Source organism: Anomaloglossus baeobatrachus, chromosome 10 (genome assembly GCF_048569485.1).
Source record: "Anomaloglossus baeobatrachus isolate aAnoBae1 chromosome 10, aAnoBae1.hap1, whole genome shotgun sequence".
NCBI lineage: Eukaryota > Metazoa > Chordata > Amphibia > Anura > Aromobatidae > Anomaloglossus > Anomaloglossus baeobatrachus.
The window spans coordinates 191,663,045-191,684,429 of record NC_134362.1 but is presented as its reverse complement, the minus strand read 5'-3'; the positions used below and the strand labels follow the sequence as shown (position 1 = coordinate 191,684,429).

General features: G+C 45.8%; 1 protein-coding gene across 2 annotated transcripts; it reads right to left on the bottom strand.

Annotated features, from left to right (window-relative positions):
- Positions 1-1,558: 1,558 nt before the first annotated feature.
- On the bottom strand, positions 1,559-20,716 carry LOC142254190 (IST1 homolog). Of its 2 annotated transcripts, none has more exons than XM_075325166.1 (10): positions 20,643-20,716; positions 16,463-16,561; positions 14,803-14,983; positions 12,482-12,566; positions 9,291-9,374; positions 5,643-5,753; positions 5,395-5,541; positions 5,187-5,285; positions 2,101-2,149; positions 1,559-1,858 (listed from the first exon to the last, which is right to left on the bottom strand). In XM_075325166.1, the coding sequence occupies exons 2-10, from the start codon at positions 16,548-16,550 to the stop codon at positions 1,680-1,682; spliced, it is 1,023 nt and encodes a 340-aa protein (XP_075181281.1). In that variant the 5' UTR covers positions 16,551-16,561; positions 20,643-20,716; the 3' UTR covers positions 1,559-1,679. The 2 variants fall into 2 exon arrangements, with proteins under 2 accessions (XP_075181281.1, XP_075181280.1); XM_075325165.1 differs by having other exon boundaries at positions 1,560-1,858; positions 5,187-5,288.
- Positions 20,717-21,385: the final 669 nt, after the last annotated feature.

Sequence of the window (21,385 nt, the reverse complement as noted above, 5' to 3'; positions counted from 1 at the left end):
CGGTCGCAGGGGATCATGACAAGGGGCACGGACTGTCGAGGAGGACAGCCGGTGGCCTTGTGGCATCACCGGGCAGGGGCCAGGACACGACTGGGTACGTGGACCCTAGGCCAGGAAGTAGCTTCAGTTGTCCTGGTAATTTACCCGACGAGCACGGAGCCTTCAAGATCCGTTCTTCACCCGCTCCAAAATCGGGGTACTGGCGCAACGAGGGGAATAGGACTTTCCCACTACATAGTCCAGAAAATCCCAAGCGTGAACCCTGAGAGCAAGCTCCCTCAGTTAGCCATACTGGTGAGCGGGACCCATTTAGTTCTATGCTAAAAGGGACCAACTACAGAAAAGAGGTGCCAAGGTTAAGGTCACAGGCTATCAAGCAACACCAACGGGCACGGGATCCAGGCGTGCTCCCTCCCTGCTGCAGTGGCATCAAGAACTTTGGTTTACCACGGTTGTCAGAGTCAGTGTTATTGGACTGAGTGAGGACGCAATTAACCCTTACTGGCCCGATGGCACCTCCCCACGCCATCACCGAGTCCCAGGGCATTCCCCCTACCTGTGGAGGGGTTAAACACCTGGCTGCCCACACCATCGCCACTGGATACTCCCAATCACAGCGGTGGTACTCCAGCTTACCACGCACCACGGGTGGCGTCACGAACCTTCCCCTGTAAATACCCCCCTATATTCCGGGTGGCCGCGCGACCCCGACCCCTTGAGCCACCGCGGATCCGGATCCGAGCGGCAGCGGCAGACTGCTGACTCGGGGGCGATACACTATACTTCCTGAATATTCACGCCATGTATAGCTGCGTGAGCCCACGTAGTAGAAAGGTGTTATACTTCCTGAATACTCAGTCCACATATGGCTGCCTGAGCCCACGTAGTAGGAGAGTGCTGTATTTCCTGAAGACTCAGGCCATGGGTTCCTGAGCTCACATAGAACGAGGGTGCTATATTCCTGAATATTCAGGCCACTCATTGCCGCCTGAGACCTTGGAAGATGCCATCAGAGATGCTTTTCGGGTCACTAGAGTGACCTAGCATGGAATAGTACAGAAGGATCCAACCATAGAAGAAGGGAGCAGGTGAGTAACAGACAGGCACTGACTCAGGTACCTAAGTGGTTGCATAAGTAGTGGTTGCACTGAGGTCCTCAAGGGGGCACAACGATCCCTCAGCTACATGGCTAACCACCAATGGCATATGGTTGATGGGGAGCAGTTTCATATTTGCGTCCGATATCTATGCCTCGGCATTACTCTAAAGTTGCCCATGGTGTTTCTGACAACAACTTTGCCAGATGTAGTCCTGATGCGATGGCGATATGAACTGTCCTTACTGGAGTATATGATATATGGCCATAATTGATAAGTATGGACATCTTCAGAGGAGCTTTTGGCCTCTCGATGCAGGTCAGGACCTCGATGAGTTACTAAGCAACTACTGAAAGACATTTTAGTGGGGGGCATTTTGACCAAGAGCCACCACTAAGGGATCAATTACCAGCCCATTGGTCCTCTGATGGTGAGTACTATGAAGCAGAACATAGCAAATCAATTATTTTTATTAATTAGAAGTAATGTCCATTAATTATGGGCTTCTCATGGTACCCAGGATTAGACAGGGCTGATACAAACTCCAATATATAAAGCATAACGTGTCCATCATCACAGATTCTACGTCTTCTTTTTAAGGGACTCCAATCTCTTCGACAGGTTTTCAAAGTCTATATCTTCGTATGGAGAGGGTTCGTTAGTCGGCGACTGTCGTGCGGGGCTGACCGGTACAGACGGAAGCTTTGGTAATGTTAGGTGGTCAAAGTTCCCGGGGACATTTGCTCCAGGTTTGTTGGCACCTGCAAAGGATAGGAATTAACACCAACGTCAGGGTCATAGTGATACTTAAGGATCATTGTTTTTCTACAGCTGTGAATAAACTTTTTTTTCAGATGGACCCCATGGGCCTCCCATCAATATTTATGTGGGGTTAAAGGTCATATGATGTCAACAGCCTCTTATTTGTAAGGCGGTGACCTTTTCAGCACCTATCAGGATGGGAAATCAGAGTCTAATATGGGTGGTTTACATTTGCACTTACCAGTATCAGGTGTAGGAAAAACCTGTGGGTCCGGTCCGGGGGGTTTCAGCTGATAAAACACAAGGAAAACATGGGTATAATGTGGTCAGGTAATGATGACACACAGAGCTCACATCCAGCCTATATTACTGGGAGAGACACACAGAGCTCACATCAGCTTATATTACTGGGAGAGACACACAGAGCTCACATCCAGCCTGTATTACTGGGAGACACACAGATCTCACATCCAGCCTATATTACTGGGAGAGACACACAGAGCTCACATCCAGCCTATATTACTGGGAGAGACACATAGTGCTGACATCCAGCCTATATTACTGGGAGAGACACACAGAGCTCACATCCAGCCTATATTACTGGGAGAGACACACAGAGCTCACATCCAGTCTATATTACTGGGAGAGACACACAGAGCTCACATCCAGCCTATATTACTGGGAGAGACACACAGAGATCACATCCAGCCTATATTACTGGGAGAGACACACAGAGCTCACAACTAGACTATATTACTGGGAGAGACACACAGAGCTCACATCCAGCCTATATTACTAGGAGAGATACACAGACCTCACACCTAGCCTATATTACTGGGAGAGACACACAGACCTCACATCCAGCCTATATTACTGGGAGAGACACACAGAGATCACATCCAGCCTATATTACTAGGAGAGACACACAGACCTCACACCCAGCCTATATTACTGGGAGAGACACACAGAGCTCACATCCAGCCTATATTACTGGGAGAGACACACAGACCTCACACCCAGCCTATATTACTGGGAGAGACACACAGACCTCACATCCAGCCTATATTACTGGGAGATACACAGACCTCACATCCAACCTATATTACTGGGAGAGACACACAAAGCTCACATCCAGTCTATATTACTAGAAGAGATACACAGACCTCCCATCCAGCCTATATTACTGGAGAGACACACAGAGCTCACATCCAGCCTATATTACTGGTAGAGACACACAGGCCTCACATCCAGCCTATATTACTGGGAGAGACACACAGACCTCACATCCAGCCTATATTACTGGGAGAGACACACAGACCTCACATCCAACCTATATTACTGGGAGAGACACCCGGAGCTTACCTCCAGCCTATATTAATGGAAGAGACACACAGACCTCACATCCAACCTATATTACTGGGAGAGACACACATAGCTTACCTCCAGCCTATATTACTAGAAAAGACACACAGACCTCGCAACCAGCCTATATTACTGGGAGAGATACACAGAGCTCACATCGAGCCTATATTACTGGGAGAGACGCACAGAGCTCACATCCAGCCTATATTACTGGAAGAGACGCACAGAGCTCACATCCAGCCTATATTACTGGTAGAGACACACAGACCTCACATCCAGCCTATATTACTGGGAGAGACACACAGACCTCATATCCAGCCTATATTACTGGGAGAGACACACAGACCTCACATCCAGCCTATATTACTGGGAAAGACACACAGAGCTCACATCCAGCCTATATTACTGGAAGAGACGCACAGAGCTCACATCCAGCCTATATTACTGGAAGAGACGCACAGACCTCACATCCAGCCTATATTACTGGTAGAGACACAAAGATCTCACATCCAGCCTATATTACTGGGAGAGACACACAGACCTCACATCCAGCCTATATTACTGGGAGAGATACACAGAGCTCACATCCAGCCTGTATTACTGGGATGAGCAATCATATATTTATCATGGCCGCTCCAGCACGTCCTTACAATACGGAGGAATTTAAGAGAAGAAAAAGGACTCTGTGTGCCATTAATATATATAAACATAATCAATATCACCCAAAAATCACTTGCACGTAAAAATATATTTTATTTGGATTAGAAATGGGGATAACAATTACAATAGTAATACAAAATTACATGAAGGGGGGGCAGGGAACGAGGACTAGAAAAATGTACTACTGAACACGCTGTAATGCTGAGCCCCTTAGATCTGGTCCCTGTCCTAGGAACTTTAGGTGTTTGCATTCATGGGTTGATGTGGGTGATACCTGGTGCGCGTGCGCCCGCTTTCACCCCTCCTCCCTCATCGCTCCCGGCCTTCGATAGCAGTAAACGTGACTATGGTTGCTGCTGGAGCGCCGAGAGTGATGGGGAACGGCAGGTGAGGCGGACACACGCGCCGTATACAGTAGCGCCAACATCTTCCTCCATCTTCCCTCATTGCTTCCGGCCTCCGACAACATTGAACATAACTATGGTTACTGCCGGAGTGCCGGAAGTGACGGGGAACGGTGGGTGACGCGGACACACGTGCCGCATATAGCAACGCCCATATCCTCCTCCCCCCTCCTCTCTTATCGCTCCCGGCCCCTGACGGCTTTAAACGTAACTATGGTGACCGCTGGAGTACCGGAAGTGACGGGGAACGGCGGGTGATACGGACGCACGTATAGTAACGCCCACATCATTACTCCTCTATCGGCAACCAGTATAAAAGTTTGACTACCGGCCTACTTAGTGATTGGCACCACTCCACTGATCTGTCTCCCCCTCATGAAGCTTTTTCTGCGAGACGCGTAGGGGCACACATCGATCTAATCAACGTGACCTCCCATGGGTAAGCCGACTGCTTGAGGACCTATACCTTTAACTTTTGATGGACCCCTTCTGATTTATATTATGGTTCATTGCTATTTATATGTGTACAGGATTTTGGTCCTTAATTACAGTTTGCTTTCCCTGTTGTACGTTCATGCCTGGTTTAAACTATGGATATGGCAGCTTTACTAGCCAATGGTACCTGTCAGGCTATCACAATTGAGGTCTTATTTCTATCATCCAGTAGGGTTTTTATTGTGCCATTTTTCTAGTCCTCGTTCCCTGCCCCCCCTTCATGTAATTTTGTATTACTATTGTAATTGTTATCCCCATTTCTAATCAAAATAAAATATATTTTTACGTGCAAGTGATTTTTGGGTGATATTGATTATGTTTATATATATTAATGGCACACAGAGTCCTTTTTCTTCTCTTAAATTCCTCATTTACACCAATACTTCTTATTTTTTTTTACACTTACTAAATCGTAGGATGGATGAAAGCCGGGGACTGGTGGTCTCCCTCTTGGGGGTGGCTGTATAAAAGTGCATTCCTCATAGATTCCTACATCCGGAGGCGTCTGCTATATTGGTTGAAAATAGTAAAGGAATGAACATTGAGTGCATCACTCCCATACATTCCCCAGCAGTGCACGGTGCAGACTGTAATACTGTGTGGGTCATACTTACAGTTATCTGGGGATTTGGACCCCGGGCATTGCTCCTGAAGCCCCCTCCTCCTCCTCCGCCGCCCATGCCGCCGGGTCCTCCTTTTTTGTCATTATTTGTAAAATCTGTGTGACGTCCATCAACTTCAAATCCAGAAGGTGCTTCAGCCTGGAAGGAAAGCATCTAATCGCTTAGTATGTCCGCCATAGAAAACAATGATAAAAAGCAAAACGTTATTATCACGGTCGTCAGTGGTCAGATCTACTCACCATCACCCTTGCGTCTGGCTCGTACTCGACTTTGTAATTTTTGGCAATCTCAATCAGGTATTTCTCCACCAGGAGTTTTGGAGGGGTTTCTGAGCTTAATTTATGCATCAGCTGTTGAAACAGAATAATTTATGGCTTAGGCTACTTTTACACTTGCGTTGAACGGTATCCGTTGCATTGCGTTGTGTGACGGATGCAACGGACGTGTTGCATATAGTGGCACAATGGATGCAACGGATGCTGCAAAACAACGCAATCCGTTTTGGTTATTTTTTTTTTTTTACAGTTTTACCGTCAGCAGACTATTGTGAACGATGAGCTGATCGCTAACAGTAGCCGGCAGCCGGGTGATCAGCTGATCGCTCACAGCAGCTGGTCACCGGGTGATCAGCCGATCACTCACAGTAGCCGGCCGCCGGGTGATCAGCCGATCACTCACAGTAGCCGGGTGATCAGCCGATCACTCACAGTAGCCGGCCGCCGGGTGATCAGCCGATCACTCACAGTAGCCGGCCGCCGGGTGATCAGCTGATCGTTTGGTCGCCGACAATGTGTGCGGGGGCGGGAGCGGGGGGCGGAGTGCAAAGTGGGTGGAGCCGAGCGGGGCCATGGCTGAGGACGTCAGTGCCGCGGGGACTGCATCACTGGGGGACAGGTGAGTGAGTGTGAGAGTGTGTGTGTGTGTGTGCGCGCGATTGTGTGTGTGTGTGCGATTGTTTGTGTGTGCGTGCGATTGTGTGTGTGCGCGATTGTGTGTGTATGTGTGTGTATACATATGGAGTGCGGGAGGGGGCAGAGCCGAGCGGGGAAGTGTCGGGCTCCCGGCACACGTAATCAGGGTTCCTTGGTTACCCGATGTGTACCCTGGTTACGGGTGGAGGGAGCCAGAGAGAGCATGCGCAGTGAAATCCAAAGGATTCCGCTGCTCAAAAAAACGTTAAATGCTGCGTTCCTTCCGCCCGACGCAGCGTCAAAATAACGACGCTGCGTCGTCCGGCGGATGCAACGCTAACACTTGCGTTATAGTGCGTCATCCATACAAGTCTATGGAGAATAGCGCAGTGCGTTAACGGACTGCGCTATTCTCCATAGTGACGGACTCCGCTGAACGCAAGTGTGAAAGTACCCTTAGTCTAAGCTGTTACGGGATGTACATGGGGTAGAGATTAGGAAAATTTAGACCCAAAAGTGTTTTTTGGGACCTGTTTCTGGAGCAGAGATTATGTCATTCCCAGTTGAGACTGCCAACACCAATGTTGGTAAGTATGTTGATGGACAACCAAAAATGATTGACTCCAAGTCCATTTTATTTATGGGTGATGACAATATATATATTTTTTCTTCAATGCATGTGTAATGCTCGAGGCCGGTGTAGGGGCAGGCAGGTACAGGCAAGATGGCTGTTTGGGTATGGACAGGGACAGATAGGTATGGGAAGGCAGACTCAGGTGCAGGGGGCGGATACAGGAATAACGGGACCTGACAACTATCTAGACAAACAGGACACCGACTAACTAAAGGTGTTGTGCAGGCACCTCCCGTAATGGGAGGGTGCCTTAACTACACAGTGCCTCTCAGACTATGGCTGAGAGGTATTTCCCTGAAATATCGCACCAGCCCATTAAGAGGAGGACCATTGTGCACACGCGTGCACTAAGCACACTCTCAGGAGACCTGGGCTGTGTACACAGGCTCCGGTAAGTGAAGGAGGCAGCAGCAAATGTGGATGGCCAGGGAAGTGCGAGGGAGCACACGACCTAGTCGGGGACGTGAGTAAGTTGGCATCCCTGCAGGGATGCCGACACTACAGCATGTATTTGAGGCTATTTATCAGTTTTGCAATTGGGTTTTAATAAAAATTTTGCACCATTTGGCTTCTTCAGACTCTTTGTTTCAGAACACAGTCAACTTTGATGTGGTCATAAATTTGAGAGAAGATCAGAAAAAGACACACTGTCCCCTGTCCTGTCATGCAATCTGAATGAGCTCACTGACAGTTCTAAGTTGACTCATTCTGCAGTCAGCAATAGACAGCGCAACACAGAGGCATCTGAAAGCAAACGGTACAAAACTGTTAATAAAACCTTTTAAAGTAGGCAAGAGTTAATGTCTTCAGGCCTGCCAAACAGTTCTTATGGAGGGTGTGAGATTTCACTTTTGGAACAAAGACTTGTTCAGGGAGTGTGGCAAAGCTGGGTGAATGCTGGGAGTGTCGTTACTTATTATGCAGTAATGTATTCTACTATTTGCTATCAGGTAAGAAACGCCTAAATTGTAGCATGGTACTCCCATATTTCTGAAGAGTATAAAAGATCTGATTCTCATTAAATTCATTAAATTCATTTGGAGAGCTTTGGAAATCAGATACAGTACATGTGTATTTCTTTCATTCTCACCGGGACTGTAGAATGAATCCCAGAAATTTTAATTGTAGTATGAACTACTTCAAAACAACCATGACATAAAGTAATGTCTTCAGTCCTTCCAAAATGTTATTAAAGGGAACCTGTCAGCAGAAATTTCGCCCAAAACCTAAAAGATTCCCCCTCTGCAGCTCCTGGGCTGCATTCTAGAAAGATCCCTGTTATTATTGTGCCCCATGTGAGACCAAAATAAAGAGTTTATAAAGTGGTACCTTTTTGTATTCAGTTACTGTAAATGTGACACGGGGGCGGGCTTTCTGGCGTCCGTTATTCTGCCTCCTGGTCCTGTATGCCTTGCCCCATCGCTCCTTTCCATAGCTGACGTGTGCGCAGGCAAGTGATTATGGGTGGGGCTGTGATTGTTATCAGCAAGTACCCGCCCATAATCTCGTGAGCGCGCAAACCTCACCAGCGGTCACACTGCTCAGTCCCGTGAGACTGGCACTGGGCATGCGCGGGGATGGCTGGAGCAGTGGGCGGTGCATCAGCTATGGAAAGGAGCGATGGGGGAAGGCATACAGGACCAGGACTGGTTCCCTTTAAGGTGTGGGATTTCACTTTTGGAACAAAGACTTGTTCAGGGAGTGTGGCTGGATGGATGCTGGGAGTGTCTGTAGTTATTATGCAGTTATTTATTCTACTATTTGCTATCATGTAAGTAATGCCTAAATTTATGCATGGTGTGCCTAGATTTCTGAAGAGTATAAAAGATTTGATTCTCATTAAATTAATTTGGAGAGCTTTGGAAAACACACAACAATGTATTTCTTTAATTCTCACTGGCGCTGTAGAATGAACCCAGAAACTTTTAATCTGAGTAAGAACTACATCAAAACGACCATGAGACAAAGCAATGTCTTCAGGACTGCCAAAAAGTTCTTAGGGTGTGAGATTTCAATTTTGGAACAAAGACTTGTTCAGAGAGTATGGCTGAGCTGAGTGGATGCTGGGAGTGTCTGTAGTTATTATTCAGTTATTTATTCTACTATCTGCTATCTTGTAAATAACGCCTACATTTATTCATGGTAAGCCCATATTTCTGAAGAGTATAAAAGATCTGATTCTCATTAAATTCATTTGGAGAGCTGTGGAAATCAGATACATATGTATTTCTTTAATTCTCACCGGCACTGTAGAATGAATCTCAGAAACTATTAATTGGAGTAAGAACTACTCCAACAAACCCAATTGAAAAAAATATTCATGGATGATCCCTTTGACTTACTCTTTCACTGACTGTTCCGATCTGATTTGTCCTACACAGGTTTCCGTATTCTTTACTGTATTTGTGGCAGAGTTGACTGGCTACCTGGAATATAAAGGGAAAGGAGACTTTTACTCTTTCAAGGTCTAACATGGAGGTTCTCCTGGTGAGACCACAAAGTGCACCGAAGCCAAAGCTCCAACCACCGCGCAAACCATTGGCCACCCAAGAATTTTGTGATCTATATATACGATAATAATAAAATAAATTTATTGTGAAAGCTTCATGGTGATTCAGAAGAAGAAGAAGTTAACAAATAGTTTCTAAGAAAAAAAAAACTTCTTAAGTTGTAAAACCGGAAAAGTGCATGCGTCAATGTTGTGCAAGTGTTTTGCCCACGCTGATAGCAGTGATCTTTGCCCATATATCAGCTGAAGAGGCGTAAAAGGGCCATAAAATCACATCTGCAAACATGGCACAAATATTCACCTGTCCATAGTAAGAGTAGATTTGACTTCTTTTGGCCCCCAGATGAGGTGAACCCAATTTATTAGGCCCTTCTTCCAGGAGCCTTAATGCAATGTGTAGGTTTCTTTGAAAAGTTTTCTCATGAGAACAACCCCCTCCACAGGACCTATTAGGATTTCTAGAGGGGATCCTCCACTTTCACCATTGGGGGGATGCAAAAAGGACACAGAGGGGGATCCTCCTCTTCTTTCACCATTGGGGGATGCAAAGAAGACATATAGGGGGATCTTCCCCTTCTTACACAATTGCCAAAAGCATAGAGAAGATAGAGGGGGATCCTCCGCTTCTTTCACCATTGGGAAGGATGCAAATAAGATATAGAGGGGGATCCTCCGCTTTCACCATTGGGCCAAGGCATAAAGGACATAGAGGGGGATCCTCCTCTGCTTTCACCATTAGGGGGACGCAGAGAGTATATAGAGGGGGATCCTCCGCTTCTTTCACCATTGGGAAGGATGCAAATAAGATATAGAGGGGGATTCTCTGCTTTCACCATTGGGCCAAGGCATAAAGGACATAGAGAGGGATCCTCCTCTTCTTTCACCATTGGGGGGGATGCATAGAGGGGATCTTCCTCTTCTTTTACCATTGGGGGATACATAGACGGGATCCTCCTCTTCTTTCACCATTGGGGGATACATAGAGGCGATCCTCCTCTTCTTTCACCATTGAGGGATACATAGAGGGATTCCGCCTCTTCTTTCACCATTGGGGGCATGCATAGTGGGGATCCTCCTCTTCTTTCACCATTGGGGGATACATAGAGGGGATCCTCCTCTTCTTTCACCATTGGGGGATACATAGAGGGGATCCTCCTCTTCTTTCACCATTGGGGGATACATAGAGGGGATCCTCCTCTTCTTTCACCATTGGGGGATACATAGAGGGGGATCCTCCGCTTTTTTCACCATTGGGGGTATGTATAGAGGGGGATTCCTAGCTTCTTTCACTATTGGCGGATCCATAGAGTGGGATACTACACTTTCACCATTGGGGGATGCATAGAAAATAAAGAGAGGGATCCTCCTCTTCTTTCACCATTGGGGGGGATGCATAGAGGGGATCTTCCTCTTCTTTTACCATTGGGGGGTGCATAGAAGGGATCCTCCTCTTCTTTCACCATTGGGGGATACATAGAGGGGATCCTCCTCTTCTTTCACCATTGGGGGATACATAGAGGGGATCCTCCTCTTCTTTCACCATTGGGGGATACATAGAGGGGATCCTCCTCTTCTTTCACCATTGGGGGATACATAAAGGGGATCTTCCTCTTCTTTTACCATTGGGGGGATGCATAGAGGGGATCCTCCTCTTCTTTCATCATTGGGGGATACATAGAGGGGATCCTTCTCTTCTTTCACCATTGGGGGATACATAGAGGGGATCCTCCTCTTCTTTCACCATTGGGGGATACATAGAGGGGGATCCTCCGCTTTTTTCACCATTGGGGGTATGTATAGAGGGGGATTCCTAGCTTCTTTCACTATTGGAGGATCCATAGAGTGGGATACTACACTTTCACCATTGGCGGATGCATAGAAAATAAAGAGAGGGATCCTCCTCTTTTTTCATCATTGGGGTGCACAGAAGACATATTGGGGGATCCTTCACCATTAGGAGTATGTATAGAGGGGGATTCTCTGTTTCTTTCACCATTGGGGGATTCATAGAGGGGATACTCCACTTCACCATTGGGAGATGCATGGAAAATAAAGAGGGGGATCTTCCGCTTCTTTCACCATTAGGGGATGCATAGAGGACACAGAGGGGGATCCTCCTCTTCTTTTACCATTGGGCGGATGCATAGAAGACATATAGGGGGATTCTACTCTTCTTTCGCCATTGGGCGGATGCATAGAGGACATAGAAGGGGATCCTCTGATTTCACCATTGGGGAGATGAATAGAGAATATAGAGGGGGATCCTCCGCTCCTTTCACCATTGGGGGATGCATAGATGACATGTAGGGGGATTCTCTGCTTCGTTCACTATTGGAGGGATGCATAGGGAATATAGAGGGGGATCTTCCACTTCTTTCACCATTGGGGGATGTATAGAAGGGGATTCTCCGCTTCTTTCACCATTGAGGGATGCAGAGAGGACATAGAGGAGGATCCTCCGCTCTATTAACCATAGCAGCTCTTGCTCTGGAGAACTGTATAATAAGAGGTTTATGCAGAGAGACTCTCCTTCAACTGATCAGTCCTAATGAGGATCTGTCACTTGTCATAAATATGTTTGTTTCTTTTTTTAACCTGTTGTAGATGCCGCTGTTCTCCTGAATCCGTCGATGTATTTCTTTTGTTCCTGCTCCTCCATGTTCCAGAGATATGGCCACTTCTTCCCTGTATGTAAATCTTTCTCGTCAAGTGGGCGTGGTCCTCAACCATTCTCTATTGGAATCTTTTTCATGACCACACCCACTTGGTAAAACCACAATATTATAGAAGAGGGGGCTGTATCTCAGGAATGGAGAGGCGCAGGAATAAAAGTAAAACATTGCTGGATTCAGGAGAACAGCGGCGTTTACACCAGATAAAAAAAAATAATATATATTTATGGCAATTTGAAAGGTCTGTTATAGTCCTCTAGGTCTGTGGGATATCATCAGTACAATTTTTTTTTTGTTCAGATAAATTAATATTAATATTCCGAGCACAAATTATTTTTTTCTGATCACTTACTGTCTTCAATTCAGAGATTTCTGTCAGACGTGGAGCCGCCCAGATCACGGTGGACACGGCCTCTGCCAGACCTGGGTCCAACTCCCTGCACAGAGAGAAAAAAAATATAAAACCTATATATAATATAAGAAATCTAATCTGCCTTGGAGTAGTCCCCAAAGATAGACAGATCGCCCCCCAACATGTAAAGGCTACGGTGATATAGAAAAATACAATACAAAGCCAGAAAAGACAGATTTCAGCAAAGGTGAGGCCCAAACTATCTTTATAGGAAAGGATAGGAAAGAGCAACTGTCTGCAGCTGTAAAAACCCTAATATACACCTGCACTACTGATATTGAAAAATCCTGAGGTCACACAACCTCTCCCCCACTGTATCAGCACTCTGATGTTACTGGGATCCAAAAACACTAATACAGATGAGGGACTAAATTAATACCAAGCATGACAAACACAAGCCTCGCATAATCATGGAGCTAAGTATACAGAGACTCACAGCAAGGAATGATCCCATTCCACCACGAACTCCACACAGACAAAATAGGAATCATGCATTAGTATCAAAGCAGAAAAAGCAACAAAAAAGTTGAAAACAAACAGCAGATGTACAAAGACCACTTATCTGAGAGTTGTTCTGGAAGTGAACAGAGCTGGTTACAGAATGTCCATAACACACAGGAGCAATTGACCACCGGCAAGTAACAAGAGAAAGCTACTAAGGCTGCTTTCACACTATGTTTTTTAACATGCATCATGAACATTTTTTTGCTGTAAAAGTGGATCCTGTTTTTACAAAGAAAAACGCATGCAAACACGTGTTATTTTGCAGGATCCTGCCACTTGAAGTTTATGGGCGGGCATTGAAGTCATGTGATCGGGAGTGAGAGGAACTGAACGTGATAGACTGGGAGCCGGCATTTGACAGCTGCATACGCTGGTAACCAAGGTAAACATCGGGTAACTAAGCAAAGTGCTTTGCTTGGATACCCGATATTTACCTTGGTTACGAGCGTCCGTAGCTGCTAGGAGCCGGGTTGCCTGCTCCCTGCACACATAACCAAGGTAAACATCGGGTAACTAAGCAAAGCGCTTTGCTTGGTTACCCGATATTTACCTTGGTTACGATCGTCCGCCGCTCCCATCAGGGGAGACAGAGAGGAGAGAGGGAGGGGGAGAGAGAGAGAGGGAGGGGGAGAGAGAGACTGATCACGCCAGGCTGGTTTCTGGGCATGCTCAGTAGAGCAAGCAGGATCCTGTCAGTGTCAGGATCAGCATGCCAGCGTTCACATGCGTTTGCGTGCAATATAGTCAGGATCCAGTGAAAAATAGTATTTGGACGCAGCTCAAATATGCTACAAGTAGCGTTTTTGAAAAAAGTTAAAAAACTGCAAGTCGCTGGATCCTCACTATAACGTACGCAAACGCATGTGAACGCATGTTGACGCGAGTCCATTGCAAATGCATTGAAATGAAAATGCATTTGCACTGGATCCGTTTTTGCGTTAAAAAAACGTTCATGACGCATGTTAAAAAAACATAGTGTGAAAGCAACCTAAGTTAAATAGCCCAATCTGACCCTGATTGCCAGTCCTTTGCAGGTGTGTCGCTTTCATTCCACACATCAACTGCACCGCCAGCACTGACCACAAGAGGGAGCCCCAAACTGGAAAACGTATTGACAACAGGAAACCAAAACTCTGTTACTCAGCATGCACACACAGAGGTATAAGACAATAAGAGATTAATAAGTACCCAATAACAGAGGTAAACTCCACAACCGCTCCAAGCAAGAAAGTCTGGGACACCAAAGCTGACAGACTAACATAGTGTAACTTATAGCTGGCATAGGTAGATTTCATCCAGCAAAAATAGAGGCGAAGTAGGTGTGATTGGCTTCCCCACCACATGTGATAACAGGAGGGTAAACTCTTGATAGCCTGCCTATGAATCAGCACACAGCAGGTCGACGCCAGAGTCTGCCTGTGTTGATCCCAGACACCAGAGAAACCATCAGACGGAATGTCAGAACTGCAATGTGAACAGAGCCTGACGCCGCCATGACAGTCTGCAAAGCTTGTGCATAACTAGATGTGGCAGATTGACTAAAAGTCAGATAGGCATCTTTGAGTCTTGGGATGGGTTCATACAGCAAATTACGGACATAACTGGGTGCTCATCACATTCTGCAATATTTTTCATTGCGGACTTGAGGCCAGTCCACTGACAGATTAAGCCCATTGCGAAAACAGAACACGGACGGAAAACATGCCCGTGTGAACTAGCCCCTAACTGCAGTTTTCAGCTTTTCTCTGCAGACTTACTTCATGGACTGAATTAATCCGAATCGTGCCAGGAGCAGGTCGCAGTACAGCTCTAGGATCTCCATCGCTTCCACCATGTAATCCTCCCGAATTATATGTTCCACCCGGATCCGCGCTCTCTCGTCTTTCCGGCACGATAAATAATCTGCGATCTCCTTCCGAGATTTCATCGCCATTTCAGCTGCGGAGATAACAATGGGATTAAAACAATGTAGAACATAAAGGAGTGCGACTACTCTCCTCTGACAACTGACAACTTCTGCTTATGCCATAAATATGCTTGAAGGGGGGGTTGTTGCTTCTTTTGCAATTTTCAGTTAATTATGCCTGGACAGATCACCACCCCTGACCAGAAGAATTCTATAAAGCTTTTTTTCTTAACTCATTTTCGGCCAATGTTACATATAAGATACATACAGGCATTCTTAACTACTTCCAGACCACCCATAGACCCATGACAAATTTCTGGATGGTCCACATTTTGCTCTGCAGATATGTTCTAGAACCTTACTGCATGGTAGACCAGCTGCTTGCGATCTTGGAGCTGCGGGAGCAGGGATCTGTTTGTCAGACACAGCCAGACTCCCCATAAAGAAGGCAGAGAGGGTTTATTACTGTCTCTGCCTTCCTGTATACACAAAGCAGTGATGTCTAAAATGTCTCTGCATAGTAGACCAGCTGCTTGTGACCTTAGAGCTGCGGGAGCAGGGGTTTGTTTGTCAGACACAGCCAGACTCCCCATAAAGGAGGCAGAGAGGGTTTATTACTGTCTCTGCCTTCCTGTATTCACAAAGCAGTGATGTTCTAAAACCTCTCTGCATAGTAGACCAGCTGCTTGTGACCTTAGAGCTGCGGGAGCAGGGGATTGTTTGTCAGACACAGCCAGACTCCCCATAAAAAAGGCAGAGAGGGTTTATTACTGTCTCTGCTTTCCTGTATACACAAAGCAGAGATGTTCTAAAACCTCTCTGCATAGTAGACCAGCTGCTTGTGACCTTAGAGCTGCGGGAGCAGGAATCTGGCTGTCAGATGCAGCCAGACTCCCCATGAAGAAGGCAGAGAGGGTTTATTACTGTCTCTGCCTTCCTGTATTCACAAAGCAGTGATGTTCTAAAACCTCTCTGCATAGTAGACCAGCTGCTTGTGACCTTGGAGCTGCGGGAGCAGGGGTCTGTTTGTCAGACACAGCCAGACTCCCCATAAAAAAGGCAGAGAGGGTTTATTACTGTCTCTGCTTTCCTGTATACACAAAGCAGTGATGTTCTAAAACCTCTCTGCATAGTAGACCAGCTGCTTGTGACCTTCGAGCTGCGGGAGCAGGAATCTGGCTGTCAGATGCAGCCAGACTCCCCATGAAGAAGGCAGAGGGGGTTTATTACCGTCTCTGCCTTCCACAAAATAAGCACTGTGTATACAGTAATTGAAATCAAACACCCCACTTTCTTTTCTGGACCCACCGGTCCTGTGATCACTGGGTGTAGGGAGGGCGCATGAGACCCAGTCAGCTCTGCTATGCAGCCAGGAGTCTGAATTTCCACTGTAACTGGGGCTGATATACTATCCCCAGTTACAAGGGAAATTGGACCATGAATATTGGAATAATACAAGTGGAGCCGTTGATGTGTAACCTACTGTCAGTAACTAATAATCCCAGACTCACTTTTTTTCTTTTCCAGCAACTTCAGACGATTGATCGCCAGCCTTAGATTGACCCGAAGGCGCTCACCCTTGAACCCTGACTTCAACATGTTTCCGCTTCCTTTAAATTAAGAATTAAAAATTAGTACTTTGAATTTTTTTTTATTAACATCAAAATCAATAAAACAAATCATTTCTATCTCTGACTATAGTCTGTTCTTCAGTACATGCAGATGCTTAGTGGATTACTGTATGAGTATGTTCACATAATGTCAGATTCCGAATGGAACCCACCTGGAAAAGTGCTAAAAAAATGTAAAAAAATGATACACATGCACAGCATTGTAAAAAACAACTTGCTGTGCACATGTTCTGTCTTTTGTTACTTCTTTTTACCGCTCCATGATTTGAGAGTTGTGGAGAAGCTCAAAGACGTGATGGGTCCATTCTTCTGGCTTAGAGGCCGCCAATCTGTTAGGCCTCCTTCACACGTCCGTGTAAAACATGCACGTTTCATGGTCCATGGTGTAGGTGCGTATGTGTGTGCGTGTGTCTGTGACATCCGGATAGCACACGGACAGCATGAGCGGTATTCTTACTTGTCTCCCACGCTGCTGTGACTTCCAGGTTCACCGTGAGTGCAGTGAATATTCATGAGGTATAATGAGCGGGCCCCGGAAGTAACAGCAGCTCCGGAGAGAGGTAAGTATCAAAATTCTTTATTTTTATGTGACCTGTGTTTTCTCCGGTACATGTCACACGGATCACATTAGTGTGCGGTCCATGTGACATCCGTGCTGCCGGCAGAAAATTAACATGTCGCCTCGTGGAACACACAGACAGCATGAACTTGTATACTTATCTGTCTCCAGTGCTGCTGTCACACTTGCAGTTAGTGCAGTGAATATTCATGAGGCATAATGAGCGGGCCTGGAAGTAACAGCAGCGCCAGAGACAGGTAAGTATAAAAAGTTTTTATTTTTATGTGACCTGTGTTTTCTCCGGATCACATCAGTCTGCGGTCCATGTCACACCCGTGCTGCCAGCAGAAAACGGACATCTCACCATGTGGAGCACACGGACAGCATGAACTTGTATACTTACCTGTCTCCGGTGCTGCTGTCACACTTGCAGTCAGTACAGTGAATATTCATGAGGCATAATGAGCGGGACCCGGAAGTAACAGCAGCACTGGAGACAAGTATAAAAATTCTTTATTTTTATGTTATCTGTGTTTCCTCCAGTACATGTCACATGGATCACATCAATGTACGGTCCATGTGACACCCATGCTGCCAACCAAAGACGGACATGTGGCCATGTGGAGCACACGGATACGCGTATGCTCAACACGGACACACGGTCCTTGTGAAAACACAGATGTGTGCGCAAACCCTTTGATTTTAATGGGTCTACATGTGTCCGTGTCTCCGGTACGTACCGGAGACAGGGATATGTGAAAGACACCTTATATATGGAATATAAAAAAGAAAAATAATAAAGCAGGTGGCAAAGCTGCTGCAAAAAAAGTCTAAAGGATGGCGTAAAATACGCTGGCATTTTCTTAAAGCATCTTCCTATGGCAAAAACAATGCATTTTTGTGTACCATAAGAGTTTGTTCATAGGATTTGCTGCATTTTTGGAGCGGAAATTCTCCAAAATCCTTCCTAAAAACTGAAAACTCCGGATTATCTTTGAGGTTTTCGCTCCAAAAACTCAACAAAAAAGACCAGATATGAGGCTAAAAGCTATGTTCACACCGCGCTTTTTTACGCAAGTAAAAATAAAATAAAAATAAAATAAAATAAAAAAAAATGTTGAGTTTTCAAGTGGATATCGTTTCAGGAAACTCCCTTTTTCCAATAGGTGTTTTTGGAAACCTTTTCAGAAAAAAAAAATGGTCCAAAACTGCTCATAGTAACATGGATTTTCCACAGAAAGTGCAAGAATTTTTGTTTTTAGGAGGATTTTGGAGAGGATCTAAAAAAAACCAACCTTCCGTTCTTTAAACGGACATGTATGACGGTCCGTGGTAAAGGTTCATATGACCGTCCGTGTGTGTATTCTCCGTGTGCTATCTGTGTGACATCCAGATAGCACACGGACAACATGAGCTGGTATACTTACCTGTCTCCCACGCCGCTGTTACTTCCGGGTTCACAGTGAGTGCAGTGAATATTCATGAGGCATAATGAGCAGGACCAGGAAGTAACAGCAGCGCTGGAGACAGGTAACTATAAAAATCCATTTAATTTCAATGAATGGGTGTCCTCCGGTACGTGTCACAGGGATCACATCAGTGCGCGGTCCGTGTGACATCCATGCTGCCGGGCAAAAACGGACATGACGCCGTGTGGAGCACACAGACACGCGTGTAAAGATGGATGTATGCACAAACCCATTGATTTTAATGGGTCTACATGTATTCGTGTCTCCATTACGTGTGAAAACAGACAGTTCGCAATGTTGTTCCTGGAATTCCTGAGATGGAATTTGGATAAATGTCGCGCTCCTTTTATCTCCGGTGGAATATGTGATGACGCCACTTATTGTTGTGCAGGGAAGCAGCGAGGCCGGACATTGTTTATACGGCGGTTTCTGTAGGCTCATTATCATGTGAAACTCTGACAGGACTGGGACGAGGAAACCTGAAAAACCGGTGTGACGCTCGTCATCATCATCATCATCACGAGACTTGTGGAATCAGACACCGCCGCCGATGTTTGTATAGTCAGGGAGGAGCTCCGAATCCAGGACACCAATATTTACCATGGAAAACCGGCCGATATTTCTCCGATATTTGCCTATAAGGCTGTTGAGTCCGGACATCTCCAGCCTTAAAGGGTTTGTTAAAAATAAGAAAATCATAGCTACTTTTTTCAAGAAACAGCGCCTCCCCTGTTCATAGGTTGTGCCTGGTATTGCAGCCCAGCTGCTTTAATAACAGCTTGATCTGCAATACCACACACGACCTATAGTTAGGTGTGGCGCTGCTTTATAAAACAGGGCCCCACCTGACTATAGGTTGAGCGGGGTATTTGCCTAATGCGGGACAATTCAGGGCTGGATTACGGCGCCTCCCCTTTTTATAGGTTGTGCCTGGTATTGCAGCCCAGTTCCTTTAATAACAGGTAGATCTACAATACCACACACTACCTTTAGTCACGTATGGCGTTGCTTTATAAAACAGGTCCCCTCCTGACTTTAGGTTGAGTGGTATTTGCCTAAAACAGGACAATTCAGGGCTGGATTACAGCGCCTCCCCTGTTTATAGGTTGTGTCTAGTATTGCAGCCCAGCTCTTTTAATAACAGGTCAATCTGCAATACCACACACATCCTATCGTCAGGTGTGGCGCTGCTTTAGAAATCAGCGCCCCACCTGACTATAGGTTGAGAGGGATATTTGTCTAATCCAGGACAATTCAGAGCTGGATTACGGCGCCTCCCCTGTTCATGGGTTGTGTCTGGTATTGCAGCCGAGCTCTTTTAATAGCAGGTCAATCTGCAATTCCACACACAACCTATAGTCAGGAGTGGCACTGCTTTATAAAACAGGACCCCACCTGGCTATAGGTTGAGAGTGGTATTTGTCTATTCCGGGACAATTCAGGGCTAGATTACGGCGCCTCCCCTGTTCATGGCTTGTGCCTGGTATTGCAGCCCAGCTCCTTTAATAACAGGTCGATCTGCAATACCACATACAACCTATAGTCAGGTGTGGCGCTGCTTTATAAAACAGGGCCCCTCCTGACTATAGGTTGAGAGTGGTATATGCCTAATACGGGACAATTCAAGGCTGGATTATATCAGAAAGCGTTCATACTTCTCAAGAAGTATATTTTCAGCAAAAACACTTCTTAAAGTGTTCTGTTACATACGACCATCAAATAGTGTAATAATACAAACAATAAATTGTATATGTTTACACAAGCTAAAAAACCGCCATCTACTATACTTGTGTTACCGCCACTATAAATCACAAACTATGAACAAAAACACTAAAAAATAAAAACCTGCTACTAATCCTCACTTCTTTGTTTAGTATTTTTTCCATTGTGTTAGTCTTCACTACATTAAATGTCTTTATATAGCGGGGTATCATTCAGGATTGAATACCGTAAAGCACCGATATAGCGATATAACGCACAAAGGGCTAAAAAAGTAATAAAACACGTAATTTTTATCGAGTAATACGCTTACCTGAGCTTTCACCCAGCAGCAGGAGTCAGGAAACTGTCCGGGCTCGGAGCAGTCTGGCAGGATATGTGAGTATTTACTGATGTGGGGAGGGAGGCACGTGTACTGTACCGTGATGTCATCGCTGGGCGGGGGGCATGTGATGTGTATGACCACATAGTGCCATACCTTACGTGGGTGTGTGGCTGTACAGAACTGGCGGAGGAGCAACACAAACAGGAAAAGTGCCAAAGCCGCCCTATTCCTCAGGATGAATGCGAATGTATTGGCAGCATGAGGGACCTTATATGCAAGAAATACAGCTGAGCTATAACAGTGCCAAACACACAGAACTATAACAGTACCAAACACACAGAACTATAACAGTGGAAAACACACTGAGCTATAACAGTGCCATACACTCTGAGCTATAACAGTGCCAAACACACAGAACTATAACAGTGCCATACACTCTGAGCTATAACAGTGCCAAACACTCTGAGCTATAACAGTGGAAAACACACTGAGCTATAACAGTGCCATACACTCTGAGCTATAACAGTGCCAAACACATAGAACTATAAAAGTGCCATACACTCTGAGCTATAACAGTGCCAAACACACAGAACTATAACAGTGCCAAACACACAGAACTATAACAGTGCCAAACACACAGAACTATAACAGTGCCAAACACACAGAACTATAACAGTGCCATACACTCTGAGCTATAACAGTGGCAAACACACAGAACTATAACAGTCCCA